This window comes from Athene noctua, chromosome 1 (assembly GCF_965140245.1).
Source record: "Athene noctua chromosome 1, bAthNoc1.hap1.1, whole genome shotgun sequence".
In the NCBI taxonomy this organism is placed as follows: Eukaryota; Metazoa; Chordata; class Aves; order Strigiformes; family Strigidae; genus Athene; species Athene noctua.
In genome coordinates this window covers 72676463-72699902 of record NC_134037.1, presented here as the reverse complement: position 1 = coordinate 72699902, position 23440 = coordinate 72676463, and the positions used below count along the sequence as shown (strand labels likewise).

General features: G+C 39.1%; 2 protein-coding genes across 3 annotated transcripts in view; one reads left to right on the top strand and one right to left on the bottom strand.

Annotated features, from left to right (window-relative positions):
• The window catches only part of ESR1 (estrogen receptor 1), a 163476-nt gene extending 158512 nt beyond the window's left edge, over nucleotides 1-4964 (top strand). The window contains 1 exon segment of the mRNA XM_074896545.1: nucleotides 3-4964. Coding sequence (XP_074752646.1) covers nucleotides 3-43 — 41 coding nt within the window. The 3' untranslated portion in view covers nucleotides 44-4964.
• A 9237-nt stretch (nucleotides 4965-14201) lies between these two features.
• SYNE1 (spectrin repeat containing nuclear envelope protein 1) overlaps nucleotides 14202-23440 on the bottom strand; it is a 322973-nt gene continuing 313734 nt past the window's right edge. The window contains exon 146 of one of the 2 annotated variants that reach the window (XM_074896543.1): nucleotides 14202-16557. In XM_074896543.1, coding sequence (XP_074752644.1) covers nucleotides 16317-16557 — 241 coding nt within the window. In that variant the 3' untranslated portion in view covers nucleotides 14202-16316. The remainder of the gene's footprint in view (nucleotides 16558-23440) is intronic. The other variant, XM_074896544.1, reaches the window with a different exon arrangement.

Below are 23440 nucleotides of genomic sequence, written 5' to 3'. Positions count from 1 at the left end.
ACAATATGCAGAATACAATATAAAGAAAAGTCAGCAGATATAATGGTATGAGAAACCCAGCAGCGTACTACCTAGTTCACGCTTTCTTTCCTCTATAGTCCCACCTAAGTAAACACTCCAGTGACAACAGTCACCTGCATTTTCCATGTGAGTGTTTGTCAAGCACTTGCCTAAATTGATTGCTTATCCTACATTTCATTGCTGTGGACAGCCAGCAAGGATTGTCAGGCTGACTTGATTTAAAATTTGCAGGGTTTTTATTCAATTTTGCATGTATGTTGAGTAAGTCCCAATCTAAACCAAATATTCATTTTACTATAAATTAATAGGTCATACCACCCATGTGTACTGGTATCTTCATGGGTGGTAGCCTTTGTTGATACCACCCCAAATTCTGAGCTTGCTTAATCCTTGTTTGAAACTTTGAAGTGGTTCAGTAGACATTCTGGATGACTTTTTTTGAGGGGCAAATGGAAAGCTGATTGGCAACTTAGTGTGCCCTAGTGAAACTGCACTGCGACTACTTGTTAGTTTAGGTAGATTCCCACCTCTCTTCCTACAGTAGAAAAGAATCCCTGTCTGAGAATAATACTGTTTTACCTTGCTGGCTTACATCCCTATCAAGGTCATACTGACCAAACTTTTAGATCCCCTTACCATATCCTCTAGCTGAATTGCATTGAGTCATCCTATCTTGTCTGATCCTACAAAGCTAAATTATTCTGTTGCTTGGCAGTGTGTAAATCAAGGGCAACATGACAAACAGTGATAACATAGATAATTACTCTTAAATCAGACCAGATGATTACAAAAACCATCAGGTCTTAAAACAAAATAAGAATCTTCACATACATACATTATCCATCACTATTTTATAAAAAAACCCTCCCCCATGGTTTGCTTTGTTGTGCTACCAACCAAGGGATGAGGATACTAGTGAAAGACTGGCAGAGCAGGGTGGAATGGTCCCATCCCATTCAGTACAGTGTGGCCTAGCTGTGTCTGGGAGGGCTGGCATCACAGCCAGAGCAGTAGGCTTTGCATTGCCTTGGCTTGCTTTGGCTCTTGTTGGGGCATGCTCAAAAATCACTGTTAAGAGCCAGCTCACCTGTGACACCAGAACTGGGCAATGAGCCTCAGACATGGTGAAGACTCTGGGATTGCATGTACAGGAAGATAAATCTGGATTTCTCCGTGTGTGTAACTGTTTTTCATAAGGGTTAGTCACATTCTTCAGACCAATTGTAAATATATCAAGAGTTGCAGCAAGACATGAAGGAGAGAGACTGAAGAAATCCATACGATGTGCTATTCAAAGTAGGAGTCAATGCTGCTTTTTGGCTGCATCTATTCTATAAATTTAAATGTGTCAGGAAGCGTTGCTGGGTACTGGAATGCAATTATTACATAGCTAGGGATATTTTATTAGTCTAATGATAAACTTTGCCTGTCCTATCTGCACTTCTGGTTTCCAGGCACAGTTTGGGAGTTACCATGGACCAGGGACTATTCCAATAGCTGGTTGGAAGTGACCACCCTGCCAGTAAGGATATTTCATAGCACATGAGTAGGTTGCTCCACAGCAGCTGGCCACGGTGCTAGAGATGGGTTCAGGAATGCTTCTTTTACTGCTATAGTGAAACCTTTATGTTAGATTATGTTGATTGGAATATCCTGTAGTAACTAAATAGAGGAAATAGTGCAACTAATGCCATACAGGAGTGCCTATGTCTAATTATGCTCCCTGTTACACAAGCAGAATCTGTGTGCAGTGAGATCGAGTTACGTAGCAATTGTGAAGGCAGCAAGGCATAGGACAAGTTTGTGCTTTAAGTCAAGGATTTGATTCTTTAGTGAATGTACATAATGATGTCTATAACAGTTCCATGTACATATCCAAGGATGTGCGCAGTTTAAAAGTCTAAAGCTAGATGCTACCTATGTTTAAGAAGAGTCTTCAAAAGCTGTGCAAGCCTACACATGTGAAGCAGTCACTGTAAGTGAATAGGCCTTTTATTGATGCATATTATAGTGTCATTTTTTTTCTGAATGTGCTGAAGGATTTGTCTTTTTGTGTACTCAGTGAGAGAGTATGTGTGTGTGCATGTGTGTGTGCAAATTTGGTACCTAAGGGCTTTTGGAGGGCTCTTAAATGCTTTGAAAGAAAAATGCACATGTTTTTTTTGTTTGTTTGTTTAGTAGCTGGTTTTCAAATGTGTTAGAAAAATCATGAATGTCCTGAAATGAGTGCAGGCTAAGATCTGAATGGAGCACAGGAATCCCTGTAGTTACACTTATGTGGTTACACCACCATCATTCACTTGTAGCCCAGTGTGCATTAGAGTGGCCTTTAAATACTGTATGTGCAACTTGGAGTTCTCTATGACAGAACACATGGATCAAGCTCATAAGCTTCAAGGTTTAAATGAATGCCTCGCTTCCTACATCTCAGAACAGTTCATTACATCACTTCAAGTGTAAATTAGGCCTAGAGGAAAAAAAAAAAACAGTGGAGAGCAATTCATAAGAGAGGGTCAGATTCTGATGATACTTATATAGGGCAAGCACCACTACACTACAGATTTTCCCAGTGAAGCTAGATAAGCGCGATTTGAAGTGGTATACAGCAGACAGAAGGGTATCATAATGTGTCTTGGAACATAAGGAACAATCAGTCAGCTCACAGTCTTAATTATGAATGCTTTCCTAGGCTCAGCCCTTGCAAGGAAGTCGTTTAGATTTAACCAGTCCTCCCATGATTGTGGTGACAACAGTGAAAGGCATCCAAGAAAGAAAAAGTGATTCCCAGTAATACATTAATTTACCTTCAGGCAGTTTCAGGATCTGTGTCATTAACTTGTTCATGAGATTTTAACTGAAGCAGCACCTTAATGAATATATTAACCTTCCCATAGTTATCTATAAAGGTGATTGTCCACATATCAGACAGCTGAATGTAGCTATTCAATTGATTAAACAAAGTCTATGATACAAAAATGGTATCTTTTTTCATATGTAATTCTGAATTATGCTCTCATGTATGCAAACAATTGTGCCTGACATTTGGTAATTGTTATTTCACAGGATGCTATTTTATGTGTGTGTGTATATATACATATATACTTTATACTTGCAGCTGACAAACCAGTACTACCTGAATATCTGGTGCTGGATAGTAAATAAAAATATATAGCATGTAAAAAAAAGAATTGAAAGAAACTATTTAAGGCAGCTAATTATGCTTTTACCAAAACATTCATAGTAATGTCTCTGGACAGCTAATGAAAGAATTATTTTATAATGTTTATACATGAATTTTTTAAAAAAAAACCCAAAACAAAAAACCCCCTAGAAACATAAGCAATGTAATACCAGCACAAGCCAAACAGAAATAGACCAGATGAACTGACTTTGCTTGAGAATATGGTTGTTACTGAATTATTACAAAAGGCTAGGGAGGCAGGAGAGGGGATAAGGTGATGTGTAGCATTTAGTGATGTCTGAGTTTCCAACAATGTGTGAAAGCTAGTCTGGTTTGTAGTGGTTCGAGCCGTGTCTCAATGTTGCCGACTTTGTCTCAGGTAAAACTCCCAGTTGGGGCAGTAGGATTTGTACTGGGGTAAAATAATTTAATGAGAGTTTCTTGGTGTGTGTTTATGGTAAATTTACTATTATGTTTCAGTGGTATCTCTCAATGATTTTTCTCCTTTTGTACGCTAAGGGGTTTAATAATTTAAAAATATGATTAAAGAAATAATCTGAACTGAGCTCCCAAGGATATTGCAAGGACTGTCAGCATATCACTGGACTTTAAATATAAAAAAAAAAAAAAAATAAAAAAAAGAAAACAAAACCAAAACCAAACCACCCCCTTCATCCAAGCCAGGGCTTGTATTGGAGCCTCCATCTATGCCAGTTTATGCCTACTGATTTGTTAAGAGTTGTGCCAAATGTTTAAAATTAAACAAACTATCAGCAAAGTAAAAATTCTGGCTCAGTAGGGCCTTAGTTTTATCACAGGCTTTGGTAGGAACACAGTACACCTCTTTTGTGTATATAATACCCTGCATTAAAATTAGAATGCAACTCAACCTAAAGGTAATGGGATTTTGTATATAAGGTGTTCTCAGCTGAATTTATAAGTGCATTTCTTACTTTGAATAAAGAGATGGCTATTTTCAATGCTATCTGACACCGTAATACAGCTTTACAGATAGAAATTCAACATGTGTAAAAGAAGGGTCATGTTAACGATGGTATCATAATACAAACCAGTCTTTGCTGTCACCTGCAGCTATAGCATAATCTCAAATTGATCTGAGAATTTTAAATCACTATTTCCCTACTATTAATGTCCTACCCTTTTACTCACAATTCCCTTTTGCCTTTTGAATGAAAGTTCTTTTCAAAGTGATTGTTGCCCATAAGGGTATTCAGTTTTGCACTGTGTTAAAAAAAAAAAAAATCTAAAAAAAAGTATTTTGCATTCAGATGTGCCTAAAGAAACAAACAAACAAAAAGTTTTAAAAAAATGTATATGCTGCCATCTTGCAAATTAGTATGCTTTGTACTCCTGTGTGCCTATAATTGGAATGTTTCTTCAGAAAGTGTCCATTGGAAAATGAAAGGATAGACTGCTGGTCACGAGACTCACATTAACAAGCCACTTTATGTATCACCTTAATGTATATACTATAAAACTAATGCTTTTGTGTGCACTATGTAGTCTGTCAATGGAAAGTCCTTCCTCTGGTATAGGCTTAGCTGCCATGATGCATTTGTTGAAGTATTCTGTTCTTTCACTGATGCATATAAAATTACTGATGTCTTTGTTTTGGTGAGGTTTTTTTCTCCTTTGTTTTGCACCTAAAAATGTTCTAAAAAAGTCTAAAAGAAAAATCCAGTAGGCTATCTGATTGGTGCAAGATTTTTATCAATGTATTTGATGTTGAAAATAAAGAATTAACCAGAACACTTCGTTTCATTAGTTATGCATAATTTTAAAAATATGCTTCTCTGCTTATTGTTTTCCAGAATCCTCTCAAATGGTACACTGTTTTTTACAGAAACAGAATGTGTCTGTTTCTGTGTATCTAAGTGAAAACTGTTTCTTAATTGGCTTCTTCATCTTTCTCAAAAAGCATCAGAGAGTGGCCATATCTAGAGTCAACAATGTGTTAGGTCTAGTCTCTAGTGTTCCTAATGACATCAGCGAATTCATTTTAGTACTTAGTACTTCTTATGTTTTAATGTGCTTAGTATTTTGTGTGTGTTACATTCCTTATTTTGGCTTGTGAAACAGATTATGGTGGAAGATTGTGTGAATTTAGACTTCTGTAGCTGACTGCCACTTACCATGAGTTAGCTAATATCATATAAAACAGCACTTCTTTCCCAAGTGAAATCTAGTCCTCAGGGAGAAAAGTTATCTTGACTAAGCTGCCAGGAAGGGTATGAAAAGAAATGAAAGATACTTTTATTGATATAAAACCCCTTTGAACTTAACTCTATCCTGTAAAATACTCTCAAAATGATATTTGGTCTTTGCAAAGAATCAAACCAGTAATCTACGGCATTTACATACATATTTCAATATTTGTAGCTCTAGATCCGTAATAATGATAGTCCCTATATTGATTTTTAAAATCTTTTTTCCATGCTGTGCTGGTTCTATGTGGGACTATTGGCTCATAAGTTCTTCTCTTTTCCTACATGAGTATATATCACAGAATCGTTCAGGTTGGAAAAGACCCTTGGGGTCACCGAGCCCAACCGTCAGCCCGACTCTACAAAATTCTCCCCTACACCATATCCCCCAGCATCTCATCCAAACGACCCTTAAACACATCCAGGGATGGTGACTCCACCACCTCCCTGGGCAGCCTATTCCACTGTCTGAACACTCTTGCTGAGAAAAATTTGTTCCTAATGTCCAGTCTAAGACTCCCCTGTTGGAATTCAAAGCCATTCCCCCTTGTTCTGTCACTAATGACCTGTGAGAAGAGACCAGCACCAACCTCTCTACAATGTCCTTTCAGGTATTTGCAGAGAGTGATGAGGTCTCCCCTCAGCCTTCTCTTCCTCAAACTGAACAGTCCCAGCTCCTTCAGTCTCTCCTCACAGGATCTGTTCTCCAGGCCCTTCACCAGCTTTGTTGCCCTCCTCTGCACTTGCTCCAGCATCTCAATATCTCTCTTGTATTGAGGTGCCCGATGTGTAAAAACTTGGGGTTTTTTTTGGTGTTTTGTGGTTTTTTTTTTTGTTTTTTTGTTTTTTTGTTTTTTTTTTTTTTTTGTGATGTTTCACTGTACATAACTGATAAGGAAAAAATAGATTATTACCTTAATTCCATCTATCATCTCAATGATTAAGACAAGACGGGCAATATACTTTATCACCCTATATCTTGTCAAACATGAAAGCAAATAGCCTATTTAGTCTTCAAAAGAAATTTAGGGACTGTTGGGACTTGTAAGTGCAGAGTATAACTGACCAATGGTTCTAAATCATATTGCTGTTTTGCAGCATGCTTTCATGACAAAGAGCTTCACTGAGAGGTGCTACTTTGGCCATGAATGTTGAATCACAGTAACATGAATCATAGAATCATGGAGTGGTTTGGGTTGGAAGTGACTTTAAAGATCATCTAGTTCCAACCCCCTGTAACAGGCAGGGACACTTTCTACTAGACCAGGTTCCTCAGAGCCCTGTCCAACATAACCTTGAATGTTTTCAGGGATGGGCCATTTACCACCTCCCTGGGCGATCTGTTCCAGTGTCTCACTGCCCTCAAGTAAAGAATTTCTTCCTAATAGCTAATCTCAATCTACCCTCTTTCAGTTTAAATTCGTTACCCCTCATTCTATATCTCTACACTCCCTAATAAAGAGTCCTTCCCCATCTTTCCTGTAGGCCCCCTCTAAGTATTCAAAGGCCGTTATAAGGTCTCCCCAGAGTCTTCTCTTCTCCAGGCTGAACAACCACAACTCTCTCAGTCTGTCCTCATAGGGGAGGTGTGCCAGCCCCCGATCATCCTTGTGGCCTCCTCTGGACTCACTCCAACAGGTTCATGTCCTCCTTATGCTGGAGGCCCCAGAGCTGAACACAGTACTCCAGGTGGGGGTCTCATGAGAGAGGTGTATAGGGAGACAATCATCTCTCTTGACCTGCTGGTCACACTCCTTTTGATACAGCCCAGGATACGGATATTGGCTTTCTGGGCTGTGAGTGCACATTACTGGCTCATAATCAGTTTTCCATCCACTAATACCTCCAAGTCCTTCTCTGCAGGGCTGCTCTCAATCCACTCATCTTGCAGCCTGTATTTGTGCTTGGAATTGCCCTGACCTATGTGCAGGGTCTTGCACTTGGCCTTGTTGAGCTTCATGAGGTTTGCAGGGACCCACCTCTCAGGTCTTGCCAGGTCCCTCTGGATCGCACATCCCTTCCCTCCAGCGTGTTGACTGCACCATGCAGCTTGGTGTCATTGGCAAACCTGCTGAGGGTGCACTCAGTCCCATTGTCCATGTCACTGACAAAGATGTTAAACAGCTCCAGTCCAAACACTGACCCCTGAGGAATGTCACTCATCCCTGCTCTCCACTTGGACATCAAGCCATTGGCTGCAACTCTTTGAGTTCAACCATCCAGCCAATTCCTTATCCACAGAGTGGTCCATCCATCAAATCCATGCCTCTCCAATTGAGAGACAAGGATGCCATGTGGGAACTAACTGCACATGTATATGTGCTCAAAATAACATATCGTTTTCATTGCTGACTCAAAATCTGACAACATTCAATGGCTTTATACAATTTGTTAACCACAGGACCAAATAAGCACTGAGGTCAAATGTTCTTACGGTTCATGGAGAACTGGCCTAAGATGACAGCTGCTGCATGATACTAACTCACAGACTTAATCCAAAAAAGCAGATAGACAGCAGAATAATCCTGCAAAATCAAAGGTCCGACACTCCTAAATTAAAAAGCAAACAGCTAAAGTCTGATCATACTTATATCTTCAAGAATTGTAACAATTTTAATGGGCAAAGGATTGCCACAATACCTGAGATTAGGCAGTCTTTTGCTCATCTCCTTCTGGAGCACAACATGACCATGCAGTAGCACCGTACAGCTGAGCTGGGAAGTCACCTCTGTAGAATGTCTAGTCCAATTCCTGGATCAGACCTGGGACACCTACAACACACTGCTCAGGGCCATGTCCAATTGCATTTTGAATAGGCACACAAGGAGACTCTAGTACCTCTCTGGGCAACCTGTTCCAGTGACCATCCTCACATTGAAAAATGTTTTCCTGTACTCAGATGGAATTTCATGTGGTTTAATTTGTGCCCATTGCCTCTTACCTTATCAGTAGGCACAACTGAAAGGAGTCTGTCTCCCTCTTCTTCATTCCCTCCCATTATGTGTCTTTGATGGGAGAAGGTGTCACCTTGCTCAGACCCCCAGAGAAGGAACCCACCAGGAAAAGGGCCTCTGCAGTCAGGCACTGGGCACATCTCCACAGCCAGGAGCCAGCTAGGACTCCAGCTTGATTCCTGATTTCTTATGTCTGTTGGCTGATAGAATTCAAGAAATCATACAGCAAGGATATATCTTTCTATTTCGCCGCAGAGCTCTTCCAGCTGAAACTCCTGGCTCACGTTTACTGTTCCAATCCCTCTCGCTTCCCTCACTACGTACACATCACAGAGCAGCTGCCTACTCCCTTCAGAGAGCCCATGTACATGCACATAGCCATATGCGTTGAGCTCCCCCCACAACCCTGTTTTCTCTCTTTCCTAACACGTAAGTGATGCATGACTTTTCCCAGCATATTTTATTCTATTTAGCTAATTAGAAAGTTATGATATAGTTAAGGCATTGTTGAACCACATATGACTGCTTTTACTCTTCTGTTAATTAAGACAATCCCCTTGTTATGCAGTGACAACAGCTTCTTCATGAGCTGCAGCTTGGTGTTTTCAGTCAGTGGGGAACTCACCTTCTTTAAACACCTTGTCACCATGCTTATTCTTCAAAATTAAATGATGGATTTCTTTTTTTTTCATCCACATACTGCCACATTAAAAGCCCCATGAAGCAGCTGTTTCTTAGGCTGGAAAAGTCTCCCATGAAGTGGAGAAGAAAATCCAAACATGTAAAATAACACTCATCAGTGTGCTCATGGAGAAAGAATGCCCACGAAAGGGCACTGCATACATGACTTTTCTTATGCCCAGTCAGGCTCCAATTACTACCATTCACCATGGCATTCTACAGACACAGAGAGTCAAGTATAAAAATGTTCATGAAGTCTTCAGGAAAATTGACTATGAAAATAATAGCTTTTGGCACTTACCTCAGCAGGAGCAAGGCTAAGTAGCTCTCATGTCCCCGTAAGATCTGTGTATTGCAGTATTTAGGTGTCACTCTGCTAAAGTCTTTATTTCTGCAGGCATACAGGCAATATAAAATTTATCTCCTGTTGTTTTCCATTCCTACACATTTGCGCACCACTCCAGTATGTTACCAGTTTAAACAGCTGAAAAATGTGCGTGTGAGGAAAGATTGTGCTTTCAGGATATTTTTTTTGAGACAGATTTTGCTGACATGCTTGGGACTGTAAGATATTTAGCTCCTCTACACACAAAGAATAAATGCTCCTTTCTAAGGCAGAAAGATCTTCTTCTTGTCAGATATCTTTTTATTTTCCACGCATTTCTTGAGAACCTGCGCTGTCCATGGAAAGGTGAAACAAGTGTGTTACAAGAGGCAAGCAAAAAGTGCTACCCACTTTGCAGTGAGACACACAGTAGGGCACATAAAAGTTTAAAAGTTTAGGCATTTGTATTTTTTGCTTATGTTTAATCCAAAAATAGGAGAAGAAACTTCAGCTCCAAAATGTCTTCTTCATATCTATCTCAGCTGAAATGCTACAACATCATGCTTTCTTCCAGTACTTTTTTTCTCCTTTGCCCCCTCTGCACATCTGGCTGCACAACGCTTCAAGTTTAGCAAAGGAGTCAAAATTGCAACCATGTGCTTTAACCTGCAGCTTAATGGTCAGGAGAGCCTCTCAGAGAATGTTTGAATTATTTATAAAGAGAATACTACAGATATGAATATCCCACTTCTTGGATAGGCTTGTGAGCATGCACTTATATAAAAAAGTGGACTCTGGTAGCTTTTCTTCCAGGTGTTTTTTAAAACATCCTTTCTAAAAACAATGGAATGAAAAAACCTCACAGTTACAACATCAATAACAGCAGTCTCCCAGGAATTAAAACGTGCCTGAAAATGCAAAGAGCCTGACCTGAGTAACCTTTGCGCAAACTACATCCACATCTGCATCATCCCTGACAAGGAATAGCTTGGTGGCTCACCGCTCCTCCTCCAAGGCCACTTCTGATACAAGAAATGGACAATACTTTCCTACAGCTTCCTATCTCTTCCAAAAATTGAATGCACCATTCTTTTATTCAGACCTCATTGTGGTCAAATCCATTTGCTACATCTCAGGTCTTTAAATAGATTTTTACTGAATGAAGCAGTTCTGACCAGTTCATTTTATGAATGATGTATTAAGTGGCACCAAACAATAGAATTCACAGCTTTCAGTTCCTGTCTGCTTTTAGAGCAATCATTTACTATAATTCAGATTTCTATCATTTAACCAGGCCTTCATCTATGACAAGTCTTCAGTGCTTTAGCTTGCAGTTATTCATTTCTCTTTATCTTGTTGCACAGATTTTTATCTACTGCTTTTTGGAAAGACAAATTAATTCTCTAAATAATTCCTATCTATTTCTTTACTGTGGAATATAATTAGAATTTTCCAATGGTCTTAATATTATTAAAACAACCATAACTTCTCCCAAATATTGGTTTCATATGTATGTCCCCCTAAGTTTAGTTATGGCCAAATAGGGCAACAATAGAATTCAATTCTCTATAATGCATTTTACAATATTGTTGCCAAAGTTAAAAAGAGACAGCCAGTACCTAGACTAGTTCCCTTGCGTAGGGAACTCTGTGAATATAAGACACACATTCTTCCCCCACATTCAAAAGACAAATGACGCCCTCCCTCCAACTCCCCACCCCTCAATTTAGGCAAAGACTGGTTTATGAATTTTGCAACTGACTGCTCCAAGAGTTGAACAAATTTATAGCCAGATCAGCCAACTTAACCTTGCTATAGTATTTCCCGCTCTTTCCACAATCCATCGCTTTGAGCACCAAATAAAATAATACAGGAAGTGCAAGTGAGTGAGATCAATGCTCTCCTCTTGCTTAAAAATCTGCATTTCTTCCCCTTGACTCTGTTCTTATTTCCTAGAATTCTACATTTGCTAAATTCTGATAAAATCTGTAGTTTGAAGACTGTGCGCAACCAGTTTCTGTTATGCCTTTGAACACACACATTAATGCGCTCAGATGCACATGCTGATGAGCATGTTGAGAGATGCTATCAGTTGTAAACATATTTCTCAAACACAAATAGCACAAGACACTGAAGGCCAGGGATGACTATTCATAAGACAATCCCAGCAGCTTTGTCCTTGTTCAATAACCAGCTGTAGGAGAAAGTTCCAAGAAAGGAGAAAGCAAGACTGCAGGTGTTCACAGCATCTGCAGTGGAGCTGGAAGGGTGGCAAACTAGCAGCGAGAAACTATGGATCTGTTGCAGAATGAAACTGTTAAACCGCTGCTGGAACAGAGTGGTGGATAGGCAATGCTCACAACTGTGAGTGATAAGGCACAGTATTCCTGTCAACTTCAGATCATTTGTACTCTAACATCTCTAAATATTACTTTTTAGTCTGCCTTCAGATTTTATAAAGCACAGTCCACAAACAAAACTCTACAAACAGAAGCAATAAGTTCAGGGTAAATAGTGCTCATTGTTTTACACTATAGTCATTATAAGCATAATGAGAGAGTGCCTTGGGATTACTGCACCGTCTGGAGTTACTGAGCAACCAGTTTTCATTATGCCTTTAAACACCCATTAGTTATGCAGTGACTACAGGCCAGTAAGCAGGGTTCAGAGTTGCAAGATGCATCAAACTGCGGGGATGATTACACCTCTACAGCAGCTACTACATCTATTTACAGTAGAAAATGAGGAAAAATATAACTCAGTAATGACTGGAGTTCCCCAAGATGCAGAGCCCACTTTCTCTGTGCCTTCAACACAGACCCAGAGTTCTGCAGCTCCTGTATTGCCTTTCCTCATGCCTTGCAGCCAAGGCTCAAGGCACATTACAGAAATCAGTCCTTCATATTTGTAGAGCCCATGTAGGTGAAGTGCTTCAGAAAGAGGGTACATGATGGGTTGCAGGCTTAGCACAGAGACGGGGCATCTCAGACTCTAACTTGTGCATTTCTTAAAGAGTTTTTCCATGCCCAAGTACTCTGTGATAGTGTCTCAACAAGACAGAGGTAGGCAGAGAGAAAAAGATGCCCAGACTGCAAAGCTGGCTAGTGCCACTGCTTGACAGCTTTCTGGGTGTGATTTCCACCCCTCTGCAGTTGCCCCATATACCCTGGTTCATGCTGTGGTGATCAATGCAATGTCACATTGGGGTCTGCAACTCAAGTTAGATCTCCAAGTCACTAGTGCTCTGGGACGGAGCTTGCTTTAAGAGGATCCTGTGAAACGCCTGGCCATTTATTTTGACTTCTTTGCGCCAGTTTTTAGGATCAAGATGCAGTTCTGCAAAATCACATTTGAAGTCATAACGGAATTGGTTTAGGACCAAGAAATTCCTTTTGCAGGAGCCTATTGCTCAAATCACTTTAACTGGTCAGATGTTGATGTTGTCCAGAGCTGAGACTGAAAGTCCTGAAAGTAAGAGGTGGCACTCAAGAGATCTTGTAACCTGCTGACACAAACTGCCTGCGATTCCCGTAAGATATCAGCTTGTAGGATGACATTCCTATCCTTGAAGGTATGGGAAATTTAAGGTTTATAAACAGGCATTTTTCCTATCCATGACATTTTCCTAATGTGTGTCTATCATGGTCTGTGGCTGACTTATTCACAGGTATTGTAGAGTTCGCTCTTTACTGGGAGGATTGCTCTGTGTAAGCAGATTGCTCAGGGTCAAAAGAAATGTTATCTACATCTAACTTCTCTTTCAAATTAACAGGCAGTACAGTGAAACTATAGTTATGCCTATGGCTAGAGCTCAGAGCTCCAGGCTATGAACAGAAGCAGCTTTGCTCTGAAAGGAAACAAGGCATAGCAGGTACATTCTGCCCTATGGTTCATCATCAAGGCAGAGGTGAGACAATGCATGTATGCCCTGCAGGTAATCATCAGCCAAAAATACACTGAATTTGAAAGGGCTGCTGACATTTGATGTGGCCTTCCAAATTCTTTACTTCATTCAATCATCATTTCTTTTCCCCCTTAGCCTTAACTCTATTTAAGGAATTGATTATGAAAAGTTTGTGATTTCACATCAGTATTCCCCTACCTATTTAACCAGCTTAACGTCCACTCCTCTGGCAGTTCATCACTTTGTCTTTCTTCCTAGACTGAGTTTTTCAAGAGATGAGAGAAAATGGCATGACCATCATAAACAAGATGAAACCATACCTCGTCCCTCCCCGTCCCCCTTCATTTTAGTGACTACTCCCTAGAACTCTCCTGGGAGCTTGAGTGAGGAGCACAAATTCTTTCTCTCTGCAGAAGACAGGCCATTCTTCCCTAGACATCAGGGAAGTGGGGAAGGCATTCAAACAACCAAGGGAAGTAGGGGCTAGAGAGGAGTGGCAAAACAGCTGACAAAATTCAAATGCTGGGTTATAATTCAAAGCATGTCAGGTGCTACCCTGTATACTTTTGATAAAGTACTTTGTTAACTGCCTTTGACATCATTCAAGCTGAACTCTCTTCCTTGCATTCCTCTGTCGCTCCTAACCAACTTCTTTCAAACCTCCCTGCCAAGATCTCCCTCAGTTTTTAAATACTGTAAGAAATTAACACAGGTCTCGCCTGTGACTTTTTTGCCTGGTTCTTTCATCAGCTTGGCTCTTCTGTAGGTTGATACTCACCTTCCATAGGTTGATACTCATGGACTACCCTTTAGATAACATCTACTTCCATGAAATCACAAATAGTCATCTGGAAAATATGAGACAAAGTCAGGCTTAAATCCTTATTTCTCACTAAATTAGTCTTTTTACTCTTTACAATGTTTTCTTTTAAAATAAAACAAAATTATCTTTCAACAAAAAAATTAATCACCAGGGACTGTCTGATGAAAGGATGTCTAAAGCATGCAGAGATCTGTACTAACAGTTCTGAGTGACTACCAAATTATTCACACAGGTACACTGATTACCATTGACTAAATTATGTCACCAAAGAGAATTATATCAGAAAAGAGAGGAGGGGTCAGTTTTATGGAATCTCTCAGGCCTGTTGCAAGTAACAGTTCATCCTTGCCTCCCCAAAATGCATTCCTTATCTTCGCCTACTCAGAATCACTGATTGTTATTATTATACTAATCTAGCCTAGCATAACTTCTGAATACCAATGAAGGAAACTATGTCTTGAAAAAAATAAATACTTCTGTCAGTCCAAGTCTGGGTCTCAGGCATTGAACATACTTTGTTGATATGCAAAATCATTTTCAGGAGATGTTAACATTACACTTATCTGAAAGGAAGCATTATTTTGGCTCCTCCAAATGCTGGAGTTCATCTTATGGTACTCCACCTCTGACCACCCTCCCCTCCTACCAGCTCAAATGATGACATCCCAGAAAACTAATGCTACGTAACAGCAATTCATGTGCTTGTATTTTCTTCTGGCTTTTTTATTTCCGTTATGTAGACCAATATATTCATCTAACAGGAGAAATTCATATTGTGTGTCATGGCTTAAAAAAATCCAAACTTATTAAAGAGCAGTAACTTAGAGCCATGCTCTGTATTTTTTCAAAATAAAAAAAAATCCTGTTTTGGTCGAGCTCTGACTGATAAGCTGGGCAGAGTGTCTGCCACTGTTCAGACTGCAAGTTTTCTGCAATATTTCTGGAAAATTTATGAGTTTTCCATTTGTTCTGGTTTTCTGCAATCTATGCTTATGTTTTGGGCATACTCCACTAGACTAATTATTGGTAAAGCATAAACATTCATTTTGGTATTAAGCTGCTATGAAGAATATTAAGGAGTTTCCAGTACACCCACAGGAAAAAATCTACTTCAATGTGGATTGGTACAACCTCAATTGCCACAGGTTGCACATGAGTGCATACACACAGAGACAGAAACAACACACGGGTGAGAACAAACTTTTCTCAAGAAGCAGCTTGAGAAAAAAAAACCCTGAAATGACCAATCATTAATTCAAAACACGGACAGCTTTCAATATTAACAGAACTTCTAAAGTGATATTTTCCCATGTATTTTACCATTTGTCAAGTTTTCCAGATCTTCTCATTCAAACATGTACCTAATACTGTTAATTTTTTACAGCATTTAAAAATTATTTTTGGAAGTGCAGCATATGTACATCTTCTAGGTTTTTTTATATCATATATATCTCATTCTAAACTTAGAGGTTTCCATAGTTGTCATTAAAAAGCACGTAGACAAAATATTTCATGGTATCTATAATAAATGCAAAGAAATCAATACAAACAGAACTTGGCTTAGCAAACTGTACATACATAAATATGTTCTTTGTTTTTCAACTTGACATTCAGTATTTTTCCTCAAAAAACCTTTTACGATCTTATTTATTACATCCATTTTTTAAACCTTAAAAAAGTGCTTCTCAGATTTACACCTTGTGCATCCAAAGCAAAAGTTAGAACACCATGCCCGAAACAGAAACCACAGGGAATAATACATTGCCATACAAGATCCTTTAAAACTGTATGTTACAAGTGCTCTAAAATGTCTTTAGCATTGGTTATTTTGTATACTGTAGATACTGAGAGGGTATTTAACAAAGACTGGCTAATGGCTCATTTAGAGCAGCAGACAGGAAAGGATCTACAGTATTAAGTCCTTGGCTATGCATAGTACAGGGCAATGACCTGGATATAAAGTGGCTAAAAGATCCAGAATGCTGGACAGAAGGACATTCCCTCACACGTCACATACTCCTTAGTACCCAGGATGTGAGTAATGAAATGATGCTACTCTGCTGAGTGCCAGCAGAGAATGATATGGACACAGTGGTGGCTACAGCAGGTAGGTAAAGCTGCCACACTGAATCCTGCCTTTAAAACCATCCTGCCTCCCAGCTAACACTCCAGCAAGGTCACCCGCTGTCTCACGGGTCTCCTTCATAATGGAGGTGGACCATTCATGTATTTCAGCATGGGGTGGAAAGAGCGGGCAAAGTTATTTGCCATAGTACAGCTGTAGTCCTCCTCAGTCATTGGCACCAGGCAAGCCAGCCCGATCAGGAGCAGCAAGAGGAGCTGAAGTGGCAGAGCAGCTCTGAGGACTCTGAGGAAGAAGGATGGGTGCCGCCATGCTGGCCCAGCCTCAGAAGGGGAGGAACCTGAGCCACCTCTTGTGAACCTGAGAAAAGAGGATGGACAAGTGAGTACACTAACATATTACTGTAGCAGAGGTTGCCCTCAGTCACTCAGCCTTCCCTGAAGGCTGGTTTACAATTTGTACAGACTTTGACTGACAGCTGCAGAGGTATTTTTCACTGAACATGATATTTCACTAACACGCTTAAGGGACCCTGTATTTCTAGACTGGGCAGGAAAACACCAAATGATCACAATAGCATGGGCTATGTGACCCCACAGTCCCTTCATCAATTATGGGGAAGACTCTCCACTTAAAGCACCATGCTCTAGAGAAGGGGGAAATAAAAGGTGAGCCATACCTGTCACGTGTTCAGTGCACATTGTCTAAAAACACTGTTTAAAATGCCAAAGTTTCTATGTAATTTCTGTATACGGTATCCCTAAGGGTATAATGCAGTACGATTCAATTACATCAATCTTCAATTAATTAATACACCAATATGCAGGCAACAGGGACTTATTTTCTACAAAGTACATTGTATTTTGAATTTTGCACTCAATCAGCAGTTAAAATCTATTTGCTCAACTGACTTGACATCATCACCTTTGAGTGATTTTCTCCCCTGTCTCTATGGATCTGACTTGAAATGGTACATATTTATCACATGTCTATGGCAGAGGTGAGACCTACCCAAACATTTTGAAATGGATACTTCAAAATAAGCTCAAAAATCCTATCTATTTTTTAGTGAAGGATAAAGACATAGATTTCACATTTTCCTTTTTCACTGAAACTGTCAGAGCTCTAATATATGGAAGACAGGTTTTGAGATAAGTGAATGATTGAAAAGAGTGATTATGCAAATTAAAATCTGATGGTCTCAGTGTGCTAATTAAATGGGATGTGAAAGTATTGTATTTTAGCACTAGCCAAAAATGGAAGAACTTAGAGCCTTCAAACAATTTGCTTCAAGAACTCTTCCATTAAGGTCATTAATTTTGTCTTGTTGCTATAAAACATATGCGTGGTTGCTATGATTATGAGGCTCCAGAAAAATCTGTGGTTTGCTAGGTTGAAATAAAAATGCTCATAAGGATGGATTTAGTCTCAACTTGAAGGTGTGGGAGATCAGGCTTGTTGGCTGAGGTCAAATGCTCCCCAATAAAGCAAGTAGGGGGTGATGGTTCCTTAGTGTCACCTTGCCTTCCCCTTGTCCATTTGATCCTGTCTCCCATATAATTCTGAATCTGTGTGAGAAAGAATGCAAAACCCAAAATATCTTCAGAATTATGCTAGGCATGGCAAGGGTCCCCTTCCCAAGTGTTCAGAAAAGAATTCCTTCTAAGCCTGAGATTATTTTTATTGTCTTGTTCATATGTGTATCATCCTACTATGAAGACTTCAAGAAAGTCAAGACAGATTTGGTAAAGTTTACTGACAGATACATAAAGACTCAGGTATGCTACATGATTGACTTGACCTAAATATCCCAGGAAGGAGTAATGATCAAAACACCAGATCACATGTTGTTTGAATCCACGTTACTGTAGCCTGGATGGAAAGCTGCTGATCGCATAATGTAAGATCACATATTATAAAGAACATATTGAAAGGATATGGCACATTTAACAGCATCAGAGCATTCCGTATTAAAGTTCAATTAGGTCAGGACTTCTACTGTCTGAGAATGCCAAGACAGAAAGTTAATGGACTGAGGTAGGAACAAAGGGAACAAGGAGTGCTTAATTACCTTCCAAGCATTTGATTGCACAGTCTACCTATTTACAAGGCTCTCATTGTACAAATGTTATTAATCCCAATCAAAAAAGGCCACATTTCTGCAGTTGGTAACTGCTGTTTGATACTGAGCAAAGTCTGAATTTTCTTCATTGACTCAGAGTTACTCTGGGGTAACACTGGATGTCAGAAGGAGAATTTCCAAAAAGCAGAATCAAAATGGAGCGGGCAAAGTTAGCCTCTAATTTTTCTTTTCATATGGCTTTAGCAGCACAATCCAGCACTTTTTGCTTTGTGTTTTACCAAAGAAAGAAGAGAAAGAGTGGTATGTGTAAGCTGCATGGCTGATCTCAACAAGAAACATAAACTTTCTTTCAAAAATTAAAACAGTTCATGGCAAACTTTTTCAAAACACTTTTTCTGCAGTGAAGTAGGGTGTTGAAGAACAGTTTCTAATACTACATGGAAAGAATTAAACAAGCAAATAATAAAACATGAAAACATCTTCAGAGGGGGAGTTCTAAAAAGTTCGAGTGCTGTACTGCCTGTGTTTATTGCAGGTACACCTCTGTAATCTACATAATTGACTGAAAAACGGAATGGCTCAGCTTTGAGTGTTTAATGGATTTAGGAAAGAGAGATGGTTAAAAATAAACATTATTAATAAAAGAGGGTCACTATTCATAAAGGCCAGAAGTCCTATTTACTGCAGCAGGAGAAGGGAAAGCTGAAGTACTGTATGCCACTTTGGAGAAAAATGTAATTTCTTTTTCCTGAGCTTGCATCTTTAACTACCTCTCTTCTGACTGCTCCATCTTTTGTCACACTGGCCCCTGTTTGAGGAGGGAAGAAAGTAAGGCCATCTGTGACTCACTCCATACACAGTTCCTATTCAGTAGATAAAAGGAGAAGGCACAGCTGCAGGCCAGGCTAACAGGAGGCTTTTTCATGTCACGAAATTTCATAAATTCAGCTAAGAAGTGCAAACAATAGTTATCCTTACTTTGGGAGTTTGTAATGTCAGTGAAATCGGAACTCTTTCCCAAGCATTTCAAGAGAGGAGAAGCTAATTTACCAGGCTATAGATTGGACGGGCAAAGTGAACTTTAATTTCATCTCAGATGAGTACCTTCTTTAAAAGATAACTGATTTTTTTTTTTTCAAGGAAAATATGGTTGAAGTAATTTATCTGTATTGCAGTAAACATCTGAAAGATTATAAGAGAAGAATTTATCATTCAAGCGAAGCTGATGGAAATAAATAAAGTGAGTTTAATAGGAAGGGACTAATGGAATGCAGACAACAGGCTTACATTGAAAGAGGCACTGCTGGGCTAGTAAGATGTTATTACTGGAGTTAATCAAGGATGAATCTTGATTTAATATCTTTATGAAAAGACTGGCACAAAATATAAGAACAGAAAACTTCATCTGTGTGATGACAGAAATTGGAAGTCTTTGCAAATATAAAATAGGACTGGCTTCTTGCACAGAAAAAAGTGGGTGAATCCAATAGGTTTAAGTAGTTCAAGGAGTTTAAGAGTATAGTATGTAAGTTAGCAATAAAAACTTTGCCATAACTTTGGAAATTCACACCCTGAAGACAATGAAGATAATATAGAGCTGTTTGACACAGGATAGCCAGAAACCAGTAATGTGGTTTATGAATAGCTGTGAAAAGAGACAAATGACGTTTAAAAAAAAAAAAAAAAATTAGTTCAAGATTTCCAGAAGAGAAAAGGGGTTGTTTTAATGGTGTTCTATAAGGCACTAGCAATTTCTCACCTGAAGCAGTTTGTATCATTTTGATTAACACACTTCTGAAAGATGAATTCAAACTTATACAAGCTTAAAGGAGTAAAAAACCCCAGAGTATTTCTCCTATGAACGAAATAAAGAGGTGAGCATACCAATATAAAACCTGAGAGATACTAGAACTACCCTTTATAAAATAGGGTAGAACAGACAGAAAGGTGAAAAGTTGTTAAAGGAAGGGATAATGTTGGCACAAACCCAAATTACTACATCTAACCATGGATATATTGATGATGGAAATTATTGTACTTCTAGATAATCAGAGAAATTAAATTTGATAATGACCTTCTAATAGACTTTTTGTTCCCACTGATTCTAATTTTTTTTAAGATAGAGGTTGCTAAAGTTATGAAGGAGAAGGTACGATGCTCTGCCCACAAGAGCAGAGAGCGACTCCTCTTGGTGGCCTAAGAGACTCGAAGTAACTTTGTTTGGCTTCATTCTAATTTCAGTTCTTTTCCTAGCTCTCAGCATCACATCACCCCAACTTCAGATTTGGCTTACCCTGTAAAGAAGATGAGTTATGTCCATTTCAAAGGCAGTTAAATAAGAAGTTTAAGTAACAAGCTCTAAATGAGAATGAGGGAGATAACTGGGAGAAGAACATGGCAAGCCAAGCCCAAACCTCATGTTTGAGCTACTGTGTGGCAATGACTGCCATTTTGTGGCCAAAGACACAGACAGTACTGTGGCCTGGTCTGTTCCAGAAACAGCAAGTGACCTTTAAAGATCCACTAGTCATTTTGGGAGGCTTGGGGAGAGCAGGAAAAGGGGGTTGGCACTGTGGCACCAAGACTTGAATAGAGCTGCTCAAGAGAGACAGTGTAAACACCCCATAGCAAATTGAACCACTATTTTAATCTTTTTAACATTTTAATCACTTCAAAAAATTCCACAGGCACAGATCCAGGTGTGCATTTATGACAGCTCTATTAAACTGATGAAGAGGAGTTGCTTCTTGGATTTGGTTTTCCCACTTAGTACACGATTACTAATACTTCTTGAATGAGCCTTTAGTTAAATCCACAATGTAATGTCTAGTTTAAGCTTGTACCTTGTTTATCATCAACACTATGTATGCTTGTCTTTTTGCTGTAATGATGGGGAGGGCAAAGTGATATCACACTTGTTATACACAAAAAACAGCCCCTCTAATTTTTAAATGATCTTTCCTTCACAACATCCTATGTGATAAACCTTTTAAAATTGACTTTAGTTCTCCTGTATACTAAACTCTAACAGGGTTTGCTGATCCAGTGCAAGATCAAACACAAAGTACTCTGATCAGAGGCATGTCAAAATATTAAGGAACACAGTGACAGCTTGTACCGCTTTATCAGTTAAAAACATATTATACATCAACCACAACCTGTCTGGCTTGCGCATTTGATTAAGTTTCTTATTCAGCAGTGACTCATTCGTATTCCATGCTTGTCTGAATGACAAATTGAACATTGTGCTGTACTGCTACAAGATGTGTTAATAAACAGCGCTGGAAAGACTTGATCTGAAAGGTGCCGCACCAATGCCACTGCTAGAATAGAGGTTGATCTCAAAGCTGCAAAGCACTGCTAGCTGCAATTTGAGCCAGCAGCTCTAATCTACAACCAGAAACCTTCCAAAAGGTTGGCAGAAGTGGTATGACTATACAGGAGAGCAGAAGAGCGCACACAATACATTTCTTGAGTACAACGTTGGTAGTGCAAGCATGCTGATCTGCCAAAGACATCCTCTGTTCCTCTTAGCTGTTAATGGCTGAAGAGTAAAGTCCCATTCCTTCTCTTTCCCACTCCTTATAAGAAACAAAATGCCAAGCTTCATAGCAGACTGGAGTTGGAAAAAATTATCTTTCTCCCTCAGACAGAAAGATGGAGTGTACATGTCATCTATTTTCTATGCGGTTCCTTATGTTTCAAAGAAAAAAAAAATCCCTAGAAATAAGGCAGCTTCTTAGTGCCAGTGGAAGCAGTGAAAGATGCTCTGCCTGTTCTGTCTGCTATGCTATGGGGTTCTGAAACTATGAAACTTTACTCACAGTCGCTAACTACACATACAAAGCAAACTTATTTTTTTTTAAGAAGCGTTTATGTAAATATCTACATGGTAAGTAGTTTCATTAATTTTTCATTTATAGTTGAGAATAATTTTCCTGAATAAAGCCTTGATTTTTCTCATGAAAAAAAAATACTCTTAAGGTATTTTTTGTCTGCTTGGCTATTGCTTAATCACTGTGTTAAATCTAGTGTTGTCTTCTTTCCAACATCAAACCTTTCACTTTAATGGAAGTTACTTTATAAATGAATTAGTTAATTTTCAATATAAAGAGAATAAATGAGATATAGGACTGAACTGTAAGAACAAATATATTTTCAACATACTTTATGATTATTTTAGGTGTTGCAATGCGTAAGATGCTGAAATAGTAAAAAACGTCCTCTTCACACATACTGGCCTGCTCATTTACTGTTGTGGGCTTTTTTTGTGGGTTTTTTTGTGGGGTTTTTTAAACTTCATAACTCTAGAGGCTATTGAACTGATCAGTGAAAGAGTGAAGGTACACACATCACACTGACAACAACAAAGAATGCAGAAGCACTGTTAGCTGCAGAGATGACAGGTTGCTGGAGACAAGGTGGAAAGCAAAAAGCTGTAGCTGCAAGCCTGCTCTCTGCTGGTCAGACAGAGATGGGGCAGTGCTGCTCCCAGAGCGATACATGGATGCAAGCACTTGGCAAGTCATGGCAATGTTAGCACGTTATATTGCAGTCATCTTCAGAGGGGAGAGAAAGTGACCCCAAGTCTCAAAACCCTCAAATCTGACTTTTAATTTTGAATCTCAAGTACTTAAAACCCACAAACTGAACAAAACATTTCAGGGGGAAAGAAAAAAAAAAAAAAAAACAGAAAAAAAGAAAGAAAAGGATGTTAGTATGTCTCATCCAGATCTGTGGGTTTTGTGAATTCTAGAATATGGTATTGGCCTATTACCTGCCTTAATTTAATATCTAGAGGTAAAGAGGATGATAAAAAGTGTTTGCCATGAACCTACTAACATTTCTGTTAAATCATGCCAAAATAAATAATCATTAAATATCATGAGTGTGAACACACACTCACCCTGACCAGGTGTATGAAAAATAAATGTTGAATACATGGCATTCCTGGGAAGCAAAAGCTGTAGATGTTCAATGATTAGCTGCTATGTCACTTTAACAAAGAATTTGAAGTAATTGAGAGCCCCTTTTGCCAAACTATTAACAAAAGGGACGTTTTCAGTTCTTTAAGTCCTGGCCAACTGACAGTCAGTGTGGACAGAGAGGAATCACGGCCAATTTTCATCATCCTCTTGGAGTTCTAGAACAAAGTGCGGA